General features: G+C 42.9%; 1 protein-coding gene across 1 annotated transcript in view; it reads left to right on the top strand.

Annotated features, from left to right (window-relative positions):
* The window catches only part of LOC139747157 (uncharacterized), an 80,576-nt gene that overhangs the window by 53,850 nt on the left and 2,919 nt on the right, over positions 1 to 23,807 (top strand). Inside the window, exons 2-3 of the mRNA XM_071659108.1 lie at positions 17,871 to 18,103; positions 21,056 to 21,259. Coding sequence (XP_071515209.1) covers positions 17,951 to 18,103; positions 21,056 to 21,259 — 357 coding nt within the window. The 5' untranslated portion in view covers positions 17,871 to 17,950. The remainder of the gene's footprint in view (positions 1 to 17,870; positions 18,104 to 21,055; positions 21,260 to 23,807) is intronic.

The raw sequence follows: 23,807 nt of genomic DNA, 5'->3' as shown, positions 1-23,807 counted from the left end.
AGGTATGTATATTTGCGTGTGTGGACGTATGTATATACATGTGTATGGGGGTGGGTTGGGCCATTTCTTTCGTCTGTTTCATTGCGCTACCTCGCAAACGCGGGAGACAGCGACAAATATATATATATATATATATATATATATTTTTTTTTTTTTTTTTTTTTTTTTTTTTTTTTATACTTTGTCGCTGTCTCCCGCGTTTGCGAGGTAGCGCAAGGAAACAGACGAAAGAAATGGCCCAACCCCCCCCCCCCATACACATGTACATACACACGTCCAGACACGCAAATATACATACCTACACAGCTTTCCATGGTTTACCCCAGACGCTTCACATGCCTTGCTTCAATCCACTGACAGCACGTCAACCCCTGTATACCACATGACTCCAATTCACTCTATTTCTTGCCCTCCTTTCACCCTCCTGCATGTTCAGGCCCCGATCACACAAAATCTTTTTCACTCCATCTTTCCACCTCCAATTTGGTCTCCCTCTTCTCCTCGTTCCCTCCACCTCCGACACATATATCCTCTTGGTCAATCTCTCCTCACTCATTCTCTCCATGTGCCCAAACCATTTCAAAACACCCTCTTCTGCTCTCTCGACCACGCTCTTTTTATTTCCACACATCTCTCTTACCCTTACGTTACTTACTCGATCAAACCACCTCACACCACACATTGTCCTCAAACATCTCATTTCCAGCACATCCATCCTCCTGCGCACATCTCTATCCATAGCCCACGCCTCGCAACCATACAGCATTGTTGGAACCACTATTCCCTCAAACATACCCATTTTTGCTTTCCGAGATAATGATCTCGACTTCCACACATTTTTCAAGGCTCCCAAAATTTTCGCCCCCTCCCCCACCCTATGATCCACTTCCGCTTCCATGGTTCCATCCGCTGACAGATCCACTCCCAGATATCTAAAACACTTCACTTCCTCCAGTTTTTCTCCATTCAAACTCACCTCCCAATTGACTTGACCCTCACCCCTACTGTACCTAATAACCTTGCTCTTATTCACATTTACTCTCAACTTTCTTCTTCCACACACTTTACCAAACTCAGTCACCAGCTTCTGCAGTTTCTCACATGAATCAGCCACCAGCGCTGTATCATCAGCGAACAACAATTGACTCACTTCCCAAGCTCTCTCATCCCCAACAGACTTCATACTTGCCCCTCTTTCCAGGACTCTTGCATTTACCTCCTTTACAACCCCATCCATAAACAAATTAAACAACCATATATATATATATATATATATATATATATATATATATATATATATATATATATATATTATCCCTGGGGATAGGGGAGAAAGAATACTTCCCACGTATTCCCTGCGTGTCGTAGAAGGCGACTAAAAGGGAAGGGAGCGGGGGGCTGGAAATCCTCCCCTCTCAGTTTTTTTTTTTTAATTTTCTAAAAGAAGGAACAGAGAAGGGGGCCACGTGAGGATATTCTCTCAAAGGCCCAGTCCTCTGTTCTAAACGCTACCTTGCTTATGCTGAAAATGGCGAATAGTATTAAAAAAAAAAAATAAGAAATAAAAAAAAATATATATATATATATATATATATATATATATATATATATATATTGGATAGGGGAGAAAGAATACTTCCCACGTATTCCCTGCGTGTCGTAGAAGGCGACTAAAAGGGAAGGGAGCGGGGGCTGGAAATCCTCCCCTCTCTGTTTTTTTTTTTTTTTTTTAATTTTCCAAAAGAAGGGACAGATAAGGGGGCCAGGTGAGGATATTCCCTCAAAGGTCCAGTCCTCTGTTCTTAACGCAACCTCGCTTAAGCGGGAGATGGCGAATAGTATGAAAGAAAGATAAATTGGAAAGGATCACAATTTTGCGCGTGATCAAGATATTTCTACGAGTCCATGGGGAAAATGAAACACGATAAGTTCCCAAGTGCACTTTCGTGTAATAATCACATCATCAGGGGAGACACAAGAGAGAAATATAACAGTCAGTTGACATACATCGAAGAGACGAAGCTAGGACGCCATTTGCACGAAAGTGCACTTGGGAACTTATCGTGTTTCATTTTCCCCGAGGACTCATAGGAATACCTTGATCACGCGCAAAATTGTGATCCTTTCCAATATATATATATATATATATATATATATATATATATATATATATATATATATATATATATATATATATATATATATATATATATTATCCCTGGGGATAGGGGATTAAGAATACTTCCCACGTATTCCCTGCGTGTCGTAAAAGGCGACTAAAAGGGAAGGGAGCGGGGGGATGGAAATCCTCCCCTCTCGTTTTTCTTTTTTCTTTTTTTTCCAAAAGAAGGAACAGAGAAGGGGCCCAGGTGAGGATATTCCCTCAAAGGCCCAGTCCTCTGTTCTTAACGCTACCTCGCTATCGCGGGAAATGGCGAATAGTATGAAAGAAAGAATATATATATATATATATATATATATATATATATATATATATATATATATATATATATATATATTCGTCATTGGGTTACATATGTTGTACACTAGTTCGTGTGGACTTGTACTCATCTGTTATCTTGGAACGCCTGAAGACGGTGGTCAATATTGTCATTCTTTTTTCTGACTGGTGGTAATAACTCGTCGTCGACGGCGCTAATGACCCTGGTAGTCGATATAGACCTAAAGGCGAAACGGCCAACCAAACCCCAGTACGGTGAAGGGAGAGGAGAGGGTGAGGGTAGGTGACTGACTGAAATGGGTAGTATGGTGGAACAGTGGAGAGTGTGAGTTGTTGTGGATAAAGTGCATAGCTTAACAGAGCTGTGAGAGTGAGAGGTGTGATGGGTGAAGTGGGTGGTATAACAGAGCAGGAAGAGTGAGAGACGTGACCAGTGAAGTGGATGGTACAACAGTGGTGTTATAGGTGAAGTAGGTGGTATAACAGAGCAGTGAGCGCTGTGACAGGTGATGTGGGTGGTATAACAGAGCAGTAAGAGTGAGAGATGTGACAGATGAAGTGTGAGGTTTAACAGAGCAATGAGAATGGGAGTTATGATGGCTGAGGTGAGAGGTGTAACAGAGCAGTAAGAGTGAGAGCTGTGATAGGTGAAGTGTGTGGTATAACAGAGCAGTGAGAGCTGTGACAGGTGAAGTGTGTGGTATAACAGAGCAGTGAGAGCTGTGATAGGTGAAGTGTGTGGTATAACAGAGCAGAGGCGTGATAGGTGAAGTGTGTGGTATAACAGAGCAGTGAGAGCTGTGACAGGTGAAGTGTGTGGTATAACAGAGCAGTGAGAGCTGTGATAGGTGAAGTGTGTGGTATAACAGAGCAGTGAGAGCTGTGACAGGTGAAGTGTGTGGTATAACAGAGCAGAGGCGTGATAGGTGAAGTGTGTGGTATAACAGAGCAGTGAGAGCTGTGATAGGTGAAGTGTGTGGTATAACAGAGCAGTGAGAGGCGTGACAGGTGAAGCGAGTGGTGTAACAGAGCAGTGAGGGCGAAATCTGTCACAAAGTGGGTTGTTTTTTCTATGGGTGGTGTAACAGAGCTGTGAGATTGGAGTTCACTTAATGTCCTAATTCTGTTTTCAAGAGGGAGACTTTTATCATGGCAAATTAAGTTGTGCTACATGATGGTTCCCCTTAATACGTGGAGGCATTGTGCCTTAGCGCATTGTGCTGTTCGCTGTCTGTGCAGCACAGGATGTTGGTTAGCGCATTGTGCTGTTCGCTGTCTGTGCAGCACAGGATGCTGGTTAGCGTAAAGAGAGAGAGAGAGAGAGAGAGAGAGAGAGAGAGAGAGAGAGAGAGAGAGAGAGAGAGAGAGAGAGAGAGAGAGAGAGAGAAGGAAAGACAATAATTTGGGCAGAAATTAAATAGAATAACGGTCGAGTTTCAGTGTGGTTAGGAAGCCACATGAAGCTGGTCACCTGTGCCACATGATTGCACCTCCTGTGGTGTAGCGATGACAGCGTTCCTGACCGAGACGCATTCAAAGGCCCCTCCCTCGCCCAGGGTCGAGCATGGCATAGGTTCGAATCCTGGTTACGGTACTCGGTCCACAGTCAACCCAGCTGTTCATCCACCCATAGGAGTTGGTCTATAAAATGGGTACCTGGCTCAGCCACCTTCCCTGACCCAACCCTATGTGTCTCGGCGTCAACCGAACCTCGTGAACGGAGCCTGGCAACACCCTTAGTTGACGAACGGCATTACAGTGCCCTCGTGGAACTTTTCACCCAAGAGGAGTCCATCACTTCCCTGCTTCTGATTGGAGCGCAACCTCATAGCTACAGGCGACCCCATGTGATGCGTGATAGGTAAAAATCAACTTCTGATATGTATACCGTGTACACACAGTCAAGCTTTTAAGCAACCAACCATCTTTACTGGCTCTTTAGCAGTCCATTTGTAGGGGGTGAGTTCTGTCACGCCAACAGCTGTAGTACCACTGGGCCATAGATTTGGCTAGACATATTCCATTTATCATCACACTCAAATTTGGTCGCTGCTTCTAAGAAGCACAAAAAGCTAATAGAGAAAGTCCAGAGGATGGCAACAAAGATTGTACCAAAATTAAGAAAGATGACTTACATGGAAAGGCATGAAAGTTTAACTTTGCCCAACTTGGGAGAGAGAAGAGTAAGGGGTGACCTGACTTAAACCTTTAACTTTCTAAAACAAACTGATAACGTAGATAGTAAACAGTCCTTCGAGAGATGTAGGAACAGAGCAACCAGAGGATATATCATGAAATTAAGCAAGGAACTTGTTAGAAGAAAAAAAAGATGTAAGGAAGTAATGTATTGTATATCAGTGGTGGACGAATCAGATGACTAAGGGTAGTTTGTGCAGGCACCATACATAAATGTAAGAAGCTGTGTGGTGGTAGAAATTGTTCAAGAGATGGGGGGCCCTACGAGCGTGCACCTCCTCCCCACCTCCACCCGCTACAACACAAATAGACCATTAAACACGTTAACCATCAGGATGGAGGACTCAATCTACCAATAACAACCAGGGTAAGGTTGTGATCAAGTTATGATGTTTCTTTCAACCGTCGATGTCTTTGGTGAGGGGTCGTGTCCCAAGGAACACTGCGCGTCCTAGCAGCGACCCCCCCCCCCCCCCCCGGCCTCACGTGACCACTACCACCTGGCTAGTCTGACACACTTTGTAAACATTAGTCCATGGCCTTATATCTGCCCCATGTATCCCACAGGGTCTCCCATGGTCACAAGTGATGTGCTGTATAGACTGAGATCCCGAGTGTTTCAAGGGACTTTCTCATTTTATGCTTATTGCACCTTTGCATTATTTTTCCTGTCTTTCGTGCCTGTTTGGGCAAACAGGGGAATATGTGTGGTTAGAGGTAGGGGACCATGCCGTTTAGGATTCTCCAAGTGTAGGTAATGGTATGCCTTTCGCGTCTCCCTTCCAAGAAGTGCAGCCTCAGTGATTTTAGCCATTCCTAGTAGTTCGGTTCCTTAATGGCGTTAGTGTGATAGGTAAAAGATCTTTTCATACCTTCTAATTCTGCAGTTTCGCTTGCTTTGAAAGAGGATGTTGATACACAGCAGAATTCCTCTATTCGTGAGAATTTAAGCGGCTTAAAGAACATCTTCAGTGGTTTTTACTCTCGCTTCATGAAGATCCGCAAGATCCACCCAAAAATATTTTACAGAAGAGGCAACCGTTGCTTCGTTTTGAAAGTAAAGTCGTCTGAAATTATCACTCAGGGATCTTTCACATCATTTACTTGTGACATGACGATGTCTGTGTCCGTCCTGTCCTGAAGTGTATTTGATTACTTCACTTTCCTTGGATCTTATCCCCGTTGAGATGTATGTTGTTTTTGGTGGCCGCGGCTTCCAGCAGCTTGGACAACCAAAGACCCAACTCAGCAGCTTGGCCACACGCCCTCACCTATGACCACACTCCTCCTCTGGTGGCCACACGCCCTCACCCATGACCACCCTTCTGCCCTGGTGGTCACACACCCTCGCCCATGACCACACTCCTGCCCTGTTGGCTACACGCCCTCACCCATGACCACACTCCTGCCCTGGTAGCCACACACCCTCACCCATGACCACACTCCTGCCCTGGTGGCCATACACCTTCACCCATGAACACACTCCTGCCCTGGTGGCTACACGCCCTCACCCATGACCACACTCCTGCCCTGGTAGCCACACACCCTTACCCATGACCACACTCCTGCCCTGGTGGCTACACGCCCTCACCCACGACCACGCTCCTCCCCTGGTGGCCACACACCCTCACCCATGATCACACTCCTGCCCTGGGTATTACTTGGTGGCCACCTTACATCACTCGGTACAAAGCCTTGGTCAGACTGCAGACTGAACAAGCTTTTCAGTTCTGGTCGCTAAAGATGAAGAGGAACTAAAACGAGTTCTGAAAACAGCAACAAATCCAATTCCATCTCTCTGAAATATGCTTTATGAAGAAAGTCTTGAAGATCTAAGAGTATTCTCCTTAGGGAAAAAGTTTCACTCTCCAAAACACCAACGTGAATAATGTCGACAATGTAACATATGCAAATTACCTTTGATGGAGATTGAACGGCGAGAAGGATACGTATGAAGTGAAATAGGAATGTTGATAAAAGCTTTTACACCTGTTGACTTGGAGATCACTGGAATTCATTACCACCAGGTGTTGTTAATGTGAAGACTATAACTACCCTCAAATCAAGGTTACTTACACACTTGAGTTATATCTATTATCAGTAAATGCTGCTATTTAAGAGGGAAAATACGACTTTCAAATTCATTCTTATAAAGTATTAAGTCAACTTTCTTCTCTGTTTTTCACATCTGAGTCTCCTCACCGGGGAAGCCTGCTTTAGTTAGAGCAGGAAAAATTTCCCGTTCACACTTTCCTATAAAATTTCCTTGGCAGTAGGTACACATTTCATGCCTCATGACGTTCCCTCGTTGCTTTTCACTCCTGGTGTCTGTTGTGACGGAGGGAATGGTGGATGGAGAGGTGCCTTTTGCTTTATTCTCGTATCTAAACCACAAGTAAAATCAAGACTTTTGAACGCTATCACAGTTCTCCGCCGGATAACCTGGCCATAGACCATGAGGTCTTCTATCATGAGACCCTCCCATGTACTGTCCTCCAGAAGATAACCTGGCCATAGGCCATCAGGTCCTCTATTATGAGACCCTCCCATGTACTATTCTCCAGCAGATAACCTGGCCATAGACCATCAGGTCCTCTATTATGAGACCCTCCCATGTACTGTTCTCCAGAAGATAACCTGGCCATAGACCATCAGGTCCTCTATTATGAGACCCTCCCATGTACTGTCCTCCAGAAGATAACCTGGTCATAGACCATCAGGCCTTCCGTTGTCTGTCCTTCCCATGTACCTTCACCCATCACCACACTCCTCCCCTGGGAGACGTTTTGAGCCACTCCCGCTCACCCATCACCACACTCCTCCCCTGGGGGATGTCTTGAGCGACTCCCACTCACCCATCACCACACTCCTCCCCTAGGAGACGTCTTGAGCCACTCCCGCTCACCCATCACTACACCTCTCCCCTGGGGGATGTCTTGAGCCACTCACACACACCCATCACCACACTCCTCCCCTGGGTTGGTGCCCGGGAACTAGCACAGACCCTCACCACACTCCTCCCCTTGGAGGTGGGGTGTGTGGGGCGAAAGCCCGGAAGCCGCACACCCTCATTCCTCACCACGCCGCTGCCTCCCTCTCCCCACGTCCCTCATCTCTCACTTTCTAGCCCTACCATCCTCCCCCGTCACCAGTCTCCCCACGAACCCAGCGGCCACGATCAATAGGCTCTGATTTTGCTCTCCCCGAGGATGGAGAGAGAGAGAGAGAGAGAGAGAGAGAGAGAGGGGGGGGGAAGGGAGGGAGGGAGGGAGAGAACAACAAGAGGCAGGGAGAGTACAGCGGAGGTGAGGGATGAGAGGAGGTTATGGCAGGTGAAGGACGAGGAAGAGGAGGAGGAAGAAGGAAAGATGGAGTGTAGAGGGAGAACTCTAGAGCTGATGGAGCCTGGCTGATGGAAGAGACGAGGAAAACGAAGTGAGAGAATTGATGGAGATAGTCGTGAGGAGGGAGGTGAGGCTGTGAGGGGACAGGGAAGGGGAAATACGCGAGAGGGATGATGAGGAAGTAGGGGGAAGGACTGAGGGGATTGGAGAGGGGACGAGTGATGAGAGAGAGAGAGAGAGAGAGAGAGAGAGAGAGAGAGAGAGAGAGAGAGAGAGAGAGAGAGAGAGAGAGAGAGAGAGAGAGAGAGAGAAAAGGGTGAGGAGTGAGAGGGTGGGTGAGAGGGAACGCTGAGGGGAAATGAATAACGGTTAGGCGGAGCCTGTGAGGGTACAGGTGAGGGATAGGCAGTGAGGGGAGAAGTTGAGGAACTAATAAAGAGGGGGGACGGTGAGGAGAGACATGAGGGACTGGTGAGAGGAGAAATATGTCGACAAAGAAGGAAATGGATGAAAAGGGAAGAAACAATATGAGTATGGGAAGGGCGAAGGCAATGAGGAGAGAAGTGAGAGGAGGCTGTGAGGAACGAGGGGATTAGCCTGGGAAGAAGTGAGAGGAGGTCTTTAGGATGAGGGAGGAGACAAGATGTAGGAGAGGGGAGGCAGCGAGGGCTTGGGGATCAGACAAAGAATAGGTGAGAAATGAGGGAAAATCATGAGCAGCCGATGAGGGAGAGGTGTGGTGTGTGAGGATCAGGCACAGATTAGAGAAGAGGAAGAGGCAGTGAGCATAGGGGGAGTGAAAGGCAGTGAGGGGGAGACGTCAAGGAATAGCAGTGGGAGGACATTTGAGGGGAAGTTGTGAGGGTGGAAATGAGGACGGGAGAGGGAAGGCTGTGATGGAACACGTGAGGGTGAACAGATGAGGGGGTAGAAGGTGAGGGGACAGGTGAGGGGTAGACGGTGAGGGGACGGACAAGGGGTAGTTGAAGAGGGGACGGGTAAGGGTTAGGCAGTGATGGGACAGGTGAGGGGTAGATAGTTAGGGGACAGGTGAGTGGATGGCGAGGGGACAGGTGAGGGGTAGGTAGTTAAGGGAACAGGTGATGAATAGTAAGTGAGAGGACAGATGAGGGATAGGCAGTCGGGGACACAGGCGACAGAGACAGTGATGACAGTGATGGGGTAGGAATTAACACATGAATAAATTCCTTGGCTCAGAGGTTGAAGAATTAAATATATAAAAGACGAAAATAAAAAGATCAGATAATTTAGCGTTTAAGGAAGGGAACAGAATAGTGAAAAGGTAGTAGAAGGATAATAATGAAAGCGGGAATGAGAAACATATAAAAAAGAGGAGCCTTAAATTACAAAGTTATCGTAGTTTACCTTCTGGCGAAGTCCCTCCTCTCGCGTCATAACGTTTTCTCTGAGTACACATCTTGTTTACCCAACACACAGGGGGACATAAATATTTTCTGAGAAGCGTAATCCTTTCTTTAAAGTTCCTTCCTCTTGATATTAACTAACCACGAAGTAAACATCCTCGTGATCTGTTCTGGTGCACAGGTGAATGTTCTCTGTAAACCGTATACACACAAAGTTTAGTTTATCATTTTAATTTAGTTTATTGACCACAACAATACATATCGATACATATCTTTTTTACAGTTAGATACACCACAGATATATATATATATATATATAAATTTTGCTTTGTCGCTGTTTCCCGCGTTAGCGAGGTAGCGCAAGGAAACAGACGAAAAAATGGCCCAACCCACCCACATACACATGTATATACATACACGTCCACACACGCAAATATACATACCTATACATCTCAATGTATACATATATATACACACACAGACATATACATGTATACACATGTACATGATTCATACAGTCTGCCTTTATTCATTCCCATCGCCACCCCGCAACACATGAAATAACAACCTCCTCCCCCCCTCATGTGCGCGAGGTAGCGCTATATATATATATATATATATATATATATATATATATATATATATATATATATATATATATATATATATATATATTCCTCCTTTTTCATATTGTTCGCTACGATAGCTATGTAGCGCCAGGAACTATCGAAGAACGGCCTCATTCCCTCACATCCATTTCCTAGCTGTCATGTGTAATGCCCCAAAACGAGAACCCCCTATTGACAGCAAGTTGTCCGCTTTATGGAACAGTTCGCTTTACCTGTTGCACTCCTTACGTGCTCCCGCATATTCAATCCACAGTCAATCAAAGTATCTTTCATTGCAGCCTTCCTTTTCAACGTGGGCCTTCTACTTCTCCTCATTCCCCTCCATTTCTGACATGTACACTCTCCAGGTCAACCTCATCCTCTTCAGATCTCTAATTCAATTCAGCACACCCATTCTAACACATGGAATAACCAACCCCCTCCCCCCTCATGTACGCGAGGCAGCGCTAGGAAAGACAACAAAGGCCCCATTCGTTCACACTGTCTCTAGCTGTCATGTAATAATGCACGAAAACCACAGCTCCCTTTCCACGTCCAGGCCCCACACAACTTTCCATGGTTTACCCCAGACGCTTCACATGCCCTGGTTCAATCCATTGACAGCACGTCGACCCCGGTATACCACATCGTTCCAATTCAATCTATTCCTGCATGTTCAGGCCCCGATCACTCAAAATCTTTTTCACTCCATCTTTCCACCTCCAATTTGGTCTCCCACTTCTCGTTCCCTCCACCTCTGACACATAGATCCTCTTGGTCAATCTTTCCTCACTCATTCTCTCCATGTGACCAAACCATTTCAAAACACCCTCTTCTGCTCTCTCAACCACACTCTTTTTATTATCACACATATCTCTTACCCTTACATTACTTACTCGATCAAACCACTTCACACCACTTATTGTCCTCAAACATCTCATTTCCAGCACATCCACCGTCCTCCGCACAACTCTATCCATAGCCCACGCCTCGCAACCATACAACATTGTTGGAACCACTATTCCTTCAAACATAGCCATATATGTATATATATATATATATATATATATATATATATATATATATATATATATATATACTCCTAGCTTCGTCTCTTCGATATATATCAACTGACTGTTATATTTCTCTCTTGTGTCTCCCCTGTCGATGTGATTATTACACGAAAGTGAACTTGGGAACTTTTCATGTTTCATTTCCCCGTGGACTCACAGGAATATCTTGATCACGCGCAAAATTGTGATCCTTTCCAATATATATATATATATATATATATATATATATATATATATATATATATATATATATATATATATATATATATATATATATATATATATTATTATTCTTTTTTTTTTTGCTTTGTCGCTGTCTCCCGCGTTTGCGAGGTAGCGCAAGGAAACAGACGAAGGAAATGGCCCAACCCACCCCCATACACATGTATATACATACACGTCCACACACGCAAATATACATACCTACACAGCTTTCCATGGTTTACCCCAGACGCTTCACATGCCCTGATTCAATCCACTGACAGCACGTCAACCCCGGTATACCACATCGATCCAATTCACTCTATTCCTTGCCCTCCTTTCACCCTCCTGCATGTTCAGGCCCCGATCACACAAAATCTTTTTCACTCCATCTTTCCACCTCTAATTTGGTCTCCCACTTCTCCTCGTTCCCTCCACCTCCGACACATATATCCTCTTGGTCAATCTTTCCTCACTCATTCTCTCCATGTGCCCAAACCATTTCAAAACACCCTCTTCTGCTCTCTCAACCACGCTCTTTTTATTTCCACACATTTCTCTTACCCTTACGTTACTTACTCGATCAAACCATCTCACACCACACATTGTCCTCAAACATCTCATTTCCAGCACATCCACCCTCCTGCGCACAACTCTATCCATTGCCCACGCCTCGCAACCATACAACATTGTTGGAACCACTATTCCTTCAAACACCCATTTTTGCTTTCCGAGATAATGTTCTCGACTTCCACACTCCCAGGATTTTCGCCCCCTCCCCCACCCTATGATCCACTTCCGCTTCCATGGTTCCATCCGCTGCCAGATCCACTCCCAGATATCTAAAACACTTTACTTCCTCCAGTTTTTCTCCATTCAAACTTACCTCCCAATTGACTTGACCCTCAACCCTAAGGTACCTAATAACCTTGCTCTTATTCACATTTACTCTTTACTTTCTTCTTTCACACACTTTACCAAACTCAGTCACCAGCTTCTGCAGTTTCTCACATGAATCAGCCACAAGCGCTGTATCATCAGCGAACAACAACTGACTCACTTCCCAAGCTCTCTCATCCACAACAGACTTCATATTTGCCCCTCTTTCCAAAACTCTTGCATTCACCTTCCTAACAACCCCATCCATAAACAAATTAAATAACCATGGAGACATCACACACTCCTGCCGCAAACCTACATTCACTGAGAACCAATCACTTTCCTCTCTTCCTACACGCACACATGCCTTACATCCTCGATAAAAACTTTTCACTGCTTCTAACAACTTGCCTCCCACACCATATATTCTTAATACCTTCCACAGAGCATCTCTATCAACTCTATCATATGCCTTCTGTTTGCATTAAGAAATATTATGAAAGTATGAAATGCTGCCATGGAAGCTATACATAAGAAACAGTAAAATTTGGATATTAGAAAAAGAAAGAGAAATGCAGATGTTCAAAAGTGATGCACAGATGCAGCGAAGACAGTTATTTTTTCAGCTAGGTGTGTTCTAGGTAAAGACTCCTGTACTAACACAGTGCTCAAGATAATAATGAATAATTTGTGATAATTTGTGCCACCTGGAAAACTCAACAAAGCAAGAGTTTTTATGAAATGATGGTAAAACTAAAACAAATCCAAACACTGAGGTTTGGGTGTAGGTGTCGGTGAAAAAATCAGCTAATCATTCTATCTTTATCTTTTTACTTGAAAGTGTCCTAACCCATAGTTTGTTTAATGAAACAGGAAAAACAATTATTTTTGATCTAAATCATGCAACATAACTCACCCTTTCCATTTTGCACAGTAAGTCTAATCATTACCTAAGACTAACACTACCATTCATACACAAAACTCTTATTCTGCAAATCAAAAATATTATATATATATATATATATATATATATATATATATATATATATATATATATATATATATATATTTATATATATATATATATATATATATATATATATATATATATATATATATATCAAAATGTGCAAATCCCTCACAGAACTGAAATCTATTTGTTACATCAGCACATTTACATGTGTGAGCCTTAAATCTAAAAGTAAACTCCAGCGATTTCTTACATTACTTATAAATATCGACATAGTGAATTATTTTACATATCCGATGTAAACTGTCCGGAAAATAAGCCTTCAATACTAGCGAAATTATGTCTCTCTCTCATGGGTCAGTACACAGTCCTGTACTGCATGTCACCCAGTTTGTACCTCAGATATACACACACTCGCTCATCTATCGGTTGGCAACCACGACCTCGTCTTCTGCACCTTCCTATCAGACACGCTAATGAGTGTTTTCCACTCTTTAGAAAATTTGTAAAGGACAGTTGGTGGTTGTAGGTAATTCTCTGTTTCTCCTTATAGATATGATACAAGGAAAAACTTTGATTCATGTCTTTATCAGTTACTGGTTATCCTGACTTTGGAACAATGTGGTATACAGGGGTCGACGTGCTGTGACAGTGGACTGAACCAGGGCATGTGAAGCGGCTGGATTAAACCATGGAAGGGTCTGTGAGGCCGGGTTGTGGTTGGGAAACTGTGGTTTCGATGCATTACACATGACAGCTAGTGAATGAATGTACGCGGATGCGGTATCTCTTCGTCTGTTTCTGGTGCTACACACACACACACACACCGCAGGATGCTGACAAACCTGGAGGTTATTGGGTTCTGATTCCTTGTATCCACCATGTTTCAAAGATTCTAAGGACTAAATCTTTCGCCTCCGTGGTTCAGATGTCATCCACCAACGCCACGCCTGACACCACTTGTTACGTTTAACTTCATCGCTCGGGGCTGTGGACTCTTTGCTGATGTGTAAACGTGTGAAAATTGTGAAAAGGGTGTGTGGAAAACGGTGTGAACGGTGGAGGTGGTTATACACCTCTATAAAGGTCACTTCATAACACAAACTGCTGGTCGTTGGTTACAGTGACTACTTGAGACACGCCACTGGATAGCCAGGTTACAGACACTCCCTCCCTGTGGACTCGAAAAACCATAACTCGCTCGACACACTAGCTCCAGTTCCTCAGGTTTAAAAGTAAAACTTCTGATACAGTTTTGATTATATTCAGTGTAGATGCAAGAGCAGATTTGATTTGCCGCCTGTACGAACTCATCCTTTATATAACTTCTAATGTTAAAAACAATGCTGTACGATAACATATCTTCATCGGTGGGTGGTGCAAAAGCTAACGTCGAATACACCTAGAAACATGTTTGGGCGTAAGACAAAAGGAGAGTTGCGTACAATATCAGTATCTTCGATCTTCCAATCCTTGTGTAGTCTTCGCTGAACCATCATGTACCTCATGACTGATTTAGCCCATGAGAAGCGTACAGGAACGCTGTAGTCATGATAGCAGTTACGTTAAAGAGTAACAAAATAACCTTACCTAGCCTAACCAGGGCCGGATTAATCATAAAACTAATTAGGCTGTAACGTTATGCCATTATATTTTATAGGTCTTCAGGTTGAGGCCTTATTATTATTATTTTTTCATCATAAACCTTAAATCTTTATCATAAGGTTGGCTAGGCAACATTATCTATAGCAGCATTATTATAACTTCAGAGGTGAAAAAAGGTTTTTTAAGTTTAAGCTACTTCACTTCTTGCGGGTGTCGGATATACGTATACAAACGAATTAAAGCGAGCACCGAACACAAAGTAAGAACTATCCTATTTCATACTCGAATTTCATGAACAAAGTTTGTTAGGTTTTACTAGACTTTACCGTAAAATTATTAAAGAAAGTATCCTAGCCAACAAAATGAAATGTTATGCATATGGTACGGATAACTGGTAGCACAAGGCTCTTAAGACAGTGATTTCGAACAAGACTGTTTCATTGACGAGATACGTGTTGTAGCCTAGTTATAACCCATGACTTACATGTAGCCAAGGCATGAGCCATGAACAACGTGTTGTAATCAAGTCATGAACCATGATTTCTTATATGAATACGGTTATTATAGTCATAATAATCTATTTAGTTATCTGTGGCGTTTTCCCGAAGCTCTGGTTCCCCTGATCGACTTATTGTTATCATTGATAGGGACCCTTCCTAAATTAGGATCTGAAATAAGAGGGACAGGATGGTAGGAAGTATGTGTTACAGCAGAACGTTCATAAGAGAGTAAAATGCACCAGACCTTATTTAATGATTACAAAGAAAATTTTTTTTAATGTTAACATATATAATTATCTACCATTTCATCAATATTATCCTTGTATGTCAATATTCAGTTCGTTGAAAATAGTATTGGAATGGAGTTCATTCAGTTTTTCATTTTTTTTTGAATGGCTCTTTGTTATCATGTTTGTAAGGGACGCTCTTTATGAAGGATTTACTAGTCGACACCATTGATGCAGACATGTCAGCTTTAGCATGATTTAACCAGTGAATCTATCCTGAGCTGCATTCACGTGAAGTCTTATTGAAAGTCTTTTTAAAATATTTTTGTGATGATATCAAAACACCAGTATATTTGGTGAATGAACAGACCAGTCAGAACTTAGCTGAATTTATCTTTTAAGAGATTTTGATCTGATGAGAGTTGTATGAACACAGACAACATGAAGATGCCAGGTTGGAAGATCCTGAAAGACCTGAGATTTTAGTGGAATGGACCGTGTCACCGCCTTCGGCCAAATTCAGTGGTTCCTTCCACTACAAGGCAAAATCCTAAAAATTTAGTGTGGACAAAGATCTACCCATTGATATTGTTTAACGAAGAAGCTGTAAAATATACTTTCACATGAGTCGAGATGCTCACACACCACACATAAATCATCAACAACTAAATATTATGATAACAGACTACTGTACAATACCATGAAGACCAGGACGCTGCCTCAGGCCATCTGGACAACCCACATGCATTGTTGACAACTCGTGCCTGTAAACGTCGCTAGATTCATCCTCATTAGTAACTAAAAGAATGTTTGCTAGAAATAAGAAAGTGTGTATATACTGTACCACAAACTAAACTGCATTCACATTAAGACTACAAGTCACTGTAACGACTCTGGGTACAAATAAGAATTTTAATCGACCTTTTTAAAACCAAAATGTACGAAGTCGACGCCACTAAATGCGACGGCGTTCGGTGTGTAAACGCCGAGTGGTCGTGTTGCAGGAGATTTATACCCTTGAGCGAGAGGCCTCAGTTGATTGCGTGAGTGACCCGCTCAATGGCATGTAATTCTCTCGTGGATCTATACAGGGGTGAGGTTGATGTCACCTTCGTCCAGATGGGAAACCTAAGTTGGGCAAAGGAGACCCTGGGGACTTTGAGCCAACTGAAGCGAAAGAATGTAGTGACGTGAGGCGTCTCCTGTTTGACCACCACACGACCCTTTGCAATTTCTTTCCCGGCGGCCTCTTAAATGGACTAAACTGATCACAGACGAAAGACCTTTAGCGGCAGGACTACCACACCACCGCTCTAGCAGGGTGTTGGGACTGGATATCTTGGAGGACAAGAGAAATGGTGAGACTGGCCGGATTAGAGGACATTCTCTACATCGTTGCCTATTGCACTGATGGTCTGCGACGCGTGATAATTTTCATGACTAAGGTTGATATTATCATAGTCTGGGTAGCAGAATAGCTTGAGGAAGTGTTGTTTTAAGGTAAATATCTTGTTTCTTACAGATAACGTTTGATCGAAATTGCATGATTTGTCATCAGTAATGAACTACTGTGCTGCTGAAAGTGCATTGTCTGTAATTAACTGTTATGAAGAAATCATCAAAAAATCCAACTAAACTTGTAACAAAGCGACGACGCATTATTACAGCGTATGAGTTAGATATCCTTTGATTTAGGAAGCGTATGAGTGGACCAAGACACCATAATTGTAGCTGTTAGTGACCCATGTGGGAGGGTTTGGACCTCACATCAACATTGCCTCTGTAACTAACACTTACCATTATTATTTTCCTCTTGTATTCCGGGAAGGAATAGGGAGTACGGCGAGTCCCGCCTGGGGAGACAACAGGGTTAGGAGATAAAGAAAAGAGGAGAATACTGAGATGAACTGCGAATCGTCACGTCCTTTTCTAGCGAACACCTGCGCTGCGTCTGGTTTGTTTACATTAGGGATGTGGGCGCAACTCAGGACATGGGTGATGGTTCTGTTTTGTGAAACACAAACATTAAAGACAGCTCGTATAGTTAGCATCAAGAGGTGTCATTCCTGGCCAGACTTTATATTTTCCTTAATCTTTAGGCAACTTTTTATGCGATTTTAAGGTTTATGTTGACAGCCTTCGGTCTCCAGTAAGTTACCACAATCTCCTACACTTCATACAAGCTGTGTCACAAAAAACCATTTAGACTATGTGCCTTGCAAAACTCTCGGTATAATATCACTCCTGACTTGTATATGATAGCTCTAGGTCTGGTCAAGGTCACATTTTCATGTTTCAGTAACGTGTTCACTTCCTCATGTCTCTGTCGCCTTTGAATCTTACTGGTTTTAGTGATATGTAGCCTTCCTGATATCTAATATAGCCTTTACATCTTTTTATTATGTCGTCATTCAATTTCAGGGTCGCTTAGCCCATCGAAGCTGCGTGAAATAGCTGTCGGGTGTTGCACGTCTCCTCAGTGAGTGCAGCCTAGTGAAGGCATGGCGTCGGACCCAACTTCGCCTACCAGCCCGATCTCGCCCTCCACCCCAACCTCCCAGACCGACGACCGCGAGGCCACAAGGGAGTGGCTGGAGACCATTCTGGAGACCTATCATCGCTCCCTTAGTCCTAACGCTGACGCGGAAATCGAGGTTAGCACCGAGTCTTTCCTGAAGCCAGATCCCAGCCATGTTCTCCCAGGGTCGGGTATTGCCCCAGGGTCGGGTATTGACCCCCTAGCCAGAGCCCACGGTAGTGTCCCCGAAGGTAGATCTACCCTGAGAGTGTCTGGGATATCGCCATGGCTATTAGATCTATTATACGGATGGGGTACGAGGGAGATACATGTGGAGGTCTTGAAGAGAGCGGCAGTGATGCATTTTGTTTAGAGCGGGGGGGGGGAGGGTTGTGAGACAAGTCAGTTGCTGTTTGCAGATGACACGGCTCTGGCGGCAGACTCAAGCGAAATACTGCAGAAGTTGGAGTCTTAGCTTGGGTGAGTGTGTGGAAGGATGTGTTGAGAGTTAGCGTGGATCAAATAAGGGCATCTTGTTTAGCAGGAGAGAGAGAGAGAGAGAGAGAGAGAGAGAGAGAGAGAGAGAGAGAGAGAGAGAGAGGTTGGCTGGAATGTGAGTATAAATGGAGGCAACTTGGGAGGAGGGGAGGGTTTAAGGTACATGGGTGTAGATATGCAGGGGCTGGAACCATAGCAGATGAGGTAAGTCGCAGGGCAGGTGAGGGAGGGCTAAGGTCCTGGTTGCGCTGAAGAGTGTGTGGAGTGAGAGGTCAATGTCTGTGAGGCCAAAGATAGGCATGTTTGATGATACAGTTGTACCGACAGGGCTTTATGGATAAGAGGCAAAGGCCGTAGATAAGGAAAAGAAAAATAATGCGGCAGAGAGTGGATGTGTTGGAAGTGAAATGCTTGAGGACGATATGTGGTGTGAGGGTGGATGATCACGTGAGGAATGACAGAACAAGAGAGAATTGTGGCTATGAGAAGGGTATGGTAGAGAGTTAGAATGGGTGTGCTGAATTGAATTAGAGATCTGAAGAGGATGAGGTTGACCTGGAGAGTGTACATGTCAGAAATGGAGGGGAATGAGGAGAAGTAGAAGGCCCACGTTGAAAAGGAAGGCTGCAATGAAAGATACTTTGATTGACTGTGGATTGAATATGCGGGAGCACGTAAGGAGTGCAACAGGTAAAGCGAACTGTTCCATAAAGCGGACAACTTGCTGTCAATAGGGGGTTCTCGTTTTGGGGCATTACACATGACAGCTAGGAAATGGATGTGAGGGAATGAGGCCGTTCTTCGATAGTTCCTGGCGCTACATAGCTATCGTAGCGAACAATATGAAAAAGGAGGAATATATATATATATATATATATATATATATATATATATATATATATATATATATATATATATATATATATAGCGCTACCTCGCGCACATGAGGGGGGGAGGGGGTTGTTATTTCATGTGTGGCGAGGTGGCGATGGGAATGAATAAAGGCAGACAGTATGAATTATGTACATGTGTATATATGTATATGTCTGTGTATGTATATATATGTATACGTTGAGATGTGTAGGTATGTATATTTGCGTGTGTGGACGTGTATGTATATACATGTGTATGTGGGTTGGTTGGGCTATTTCGTCTGTTTCCTTGCGCTACCTCGCTAACGCGGGAGACAGCGACAAAGCAAAATAAAATAAGATAGATAAATGAATAAATTATAATAATAAGCAAAATATGATATATATATATATATATATATATATATATATATATATATATATATATATATATATATATATATATATATATATGTAAATATATATATTATTCCTGGGGATAGGGGAGAAAGAATACTTCCCACGTATTCCCTGCGTGTCGTAAAAGGCGAGTAAAAGGGAAGGGAGCGGGGGGCTGGAAATCCTCCCCTCTCGTTTATTTTTTTTTTAATTTTCCAAAAGAAGGGACAGAGAAGGGGGCCAGGGGAGGATATTCCCTCAAAGGTCCTGTCCTCTGTTCTTAATGCTACCTCGCTAATGCGGGAAATGGCGAATAGTATGAAATATATATATATATATGTATATATATATATATATATATATATATATATATATATATATATATATATATATATATATATATATATATATATATATATATATATATATTCTTTTCTTTCTTTCAAACTATTCGCCATTTCCCGCATTAGCGAGGTAGCGTTAAGAACAGAGGACTGGGCCTTTGAGGGAATACCCTCACCTGGCCCAATTCTCTGTTCCTTCTTTTGGAAAATTGAAAAAAAAAAAGAAAAAAAAAAAAAAAACGAGAGGGGAGGATTTCCAGCCCCCCGCTCCCTCCCCTTTTAGTCGCCTTCTACGACACGCAGGGAATACGTGGGAAGTATTCTTAATCCCCTATCCCCAGGGATAATATATATATACATATATTCTTTTTTCTTTCAAACTATTCGCCATTTCCCGCATTAGCGAGGTAGCGTTAAGAACAGAGGACTGGGCCTTTGAGGGAATACCCTCACCTGGCCCAATTCTCTGTTCCTTCTTTTGGAAAATTGAAAAAAAAAAAGAAAAAAAAAACCGAGAGGGGAGGATTTCCAGCCCCCCGCTCCCATATATATATATATATATATATATATATATATATATATATATATATATATATATATATATATATATATATATATATATATATATATATGTATATATGTGTGTGTGTGTGTGTGTGTGTGTGTGTGTGTGTGTTACTGAACCCCATTTACTCGGGGTCACATCACCAGTGGAAGTCATCTTTGGAGAGTGCATCGCTGGGAGGACAGTCTTGTCAAAGAACATCTTCCCCTAGAGGAGTCTACATTCCCCTGCTACTGGAAGTAGCTCCCCAGTATATCGTAACTGGGATGTTATATTTACTATATATCTGATATAAAAGGTCGATGCAGAGGGTATTATGCTGCCAGGAGCAATGTTGCCCTCTCTCTCTCTCTCTCTCTCTCTCTCTCTCTGCTGCCACCAACATACACACACTCTCTCTCTCTCTCTCTCTCTCTCTCTCTCTCACACAGCTGAGGGAATGGATCGTGAGCCCCACGGGCGGGGAGCGTGAGGGCTACCTCTCCGAGCAGTTGTCAGTCTCCGTCTCCTACAGCGCCTTCGGCCGCGACTACCATGCCCATCTCTTGGCCAAGCTCCTTCCTCAGGACCCATTCAACCGTGCTTTTGTTATCGAGACGCTCTTTGACCTCAGAGAAATTAAGTTTTATACCGAGGTGAGTCGAGTATTATTATTGTTATTATTATTATTATTATTATTATCATCATTTTATTACTGTTATCATTATTGTTATCATTATTAGTCATATTGTCATTACTATTATTATTATCATATTAATATCATTATTATTATTAGTACTAGTAGCAGTATTAGCAGTAGCAGTAGTAACAGTATTATCATTATTAATATTATTGTTATTATTATTTTTTTTTTTCTTTTTTATACTCTGTCGCTGTCTCCCGCGTCTGCGAGGTAGCGCAAGGAAACAGACGAAAGAAATGGCCCAACCCCCCCCATACACATGTATATACATACGTCCACACACGCAAATATACATACCTACACAGCTTTCCATGGTTTACCCCAGACGCTTCACATGCCTTGATTCAATCCACTGAAAGCACGTCAACCCCGGTATACCACATCGCTCCAATTCACTCTATTCCTTGCCCTCCTTTCACCCTCCTGCATGTTCAGGCCCCGATCACACAAAATCCTTTTCACTCCATCTTTCCACCTCCAATTTGGTCTCCCTCTTCTCCTCGTTCCCTCCACCTCCGACACATATATCCTCTTGGTCAATCTTTCCTCACTCATTCTCTCCATGTGCCCAAACCACTTCAAAACACCCTCTTCTGCTCTCTCAACCACGCTCTTTTTATTTCCACACATCTCTCTTACCCTTACGTTACTCACTCGATCAAACCACCTCACACCACACATTGTCCTCAAACATCTCATTTCCAGCACATCCATCCTCCTGCGCACAACTCTATCCATAGCCCACGCCTCGCAACCATACAACTTTGTTGGAACCACTATTCCTTCAAACATACCCATTTTTGCTTTCCGAGATAATGTTCTCGACTTCCACACATTCTTCAAGGCCCCCAGAATTTTCGCCCCCTCCCCCACCCTATGATCCACTTCCGCTTCCATGGTTCCATCCGCTGCCAGATCCACTCCCAGATATCTAAAACACTTCACTTCCTCCAGTTTTTCTCCATTCACACTCACCTCCCAATTGACTTGACCCTCAACCCTACTGTACCTAATAACCTTGCTCTTATTCACATTTACTCTTAACTTTCTTCTTCCACACACTTTATCAAACTCAGTCACCAGCTTCTGCAAATTCTCACATGAATCAGCCACCAGCGCTGTATCATCAGCGAACAACAACTGACTCACTTCCCAAGCTCTCTCATCCCCAACAGACTTCATACTTGCCCCTCTTTCCAAAACTCTTGCATTTACCTCCCTAACAACCCCATCCATAAACAAATTAAACAACCATGGAGACATCACACACCCCTGCCGCAAATCTACATTCACTGAGAACCAATCACTTTCCTCTCTTCCTACACGTACACATGCCTTACATTCTCGATAAAAACTTTTCACTGCTTCTAACAACTTTCCTCCCACACCATATATTCTTAATACCTTCCACAGAGCATCTCTATCAACTCTATCATATGCCTTCTCCAGATCCATAAATGCTACATACAAATCCATTTGCTTTTCTAAGTATTTCTCACATACATTCTTCAAAGCAAACACCTGATCCACACATCCTCTACCACTTCTGAAACCACACTGCTCTTCCCCAATCTGATGCTCTGTACATGCCTTCACCCTCTCAATCAATACCCTCCCATATAATTTACCAGGAATACTCAACAAACTTATACCTCTGTAATTTGAGCACTCACTCTTATCCCCTTTGCCTTTGTACAATGGCACTATGCACGCATTCCGCCAATCCTCAGGCACCTCACCATGAGTCATACATACATTATTATTATCATTATTATTATTATTATTATTATCATTATTATCATTACTATTGTTTTGTTATTATTATTAATATTATTATTATTATTATTATTATTATTATTATTATTATTATTATTATTTTTATTATTATTATTATTATTATTATTATTATTATTATTTGTAGTAGTAGTAGTAGTAGTAGCAGTAGAAGGAGTAGTAGTATAATGAAAATTATATTTACGTTGAAATGTGACAAGGTGGCTGGAGTGGATGGGATTGCAGCTGAATTTATTAAGAAAAGGTGATGGCTGTATTGTTGATTGGTTGTTGAGGATATTCATTGTATGTATGGATCATGGTGAGGTGCCTAAGGATTGGTGGAAAGCAAGTATAGTGCTATTGTTTAAAAACAAGGGGGATAAAGGTGATTCAGAGGGTGAAGGCATGTACAAAGCATCATACTAAGGAAGAACAGTGTAGTTTCTGAAGTGGTAGAGGATGTGTGGATCAGGTGTTTTCTGCGAAGAATGTGTGTGAGAAATACTTAGAGAAACAGATGGATTTGTATATGGCACTTATAGATCTGGAGAAGGCATATGATAGGGTTGATAGAGATGTTTTGTGGAGGGTCTTAAGAGTATATGACGTGGAAGGTAAGCTGCTAGAAGCAGTGAAAAGTTTTTCTCAAGGGTGTAAGACATGTGCGAGTAGGCAGAGAGGAGAATGAGTGGTTCCAGGTGAAAGTAGGCCTGCGGCACGGGTGT

Source organism: Panulirus ornatus, chromosome 67 (assembly GCF_036320965.1).
Source record: "Panulirus ornatus isolate Po-2019 chromosome 67, ASM3632096v1, whole genome shotgun sequence".
NCBI classification, from domain to species: Eukaryota; Metazoa; Arthropoda; class Malacostraca; order Decapoda; family Palinuridae; genus Panulirus; species Panulirus ornatus.
Note: the sequence above shows the minus strand (reverse complement) of the source record. Positions and strands in the feature narration are given on the sequence as shown.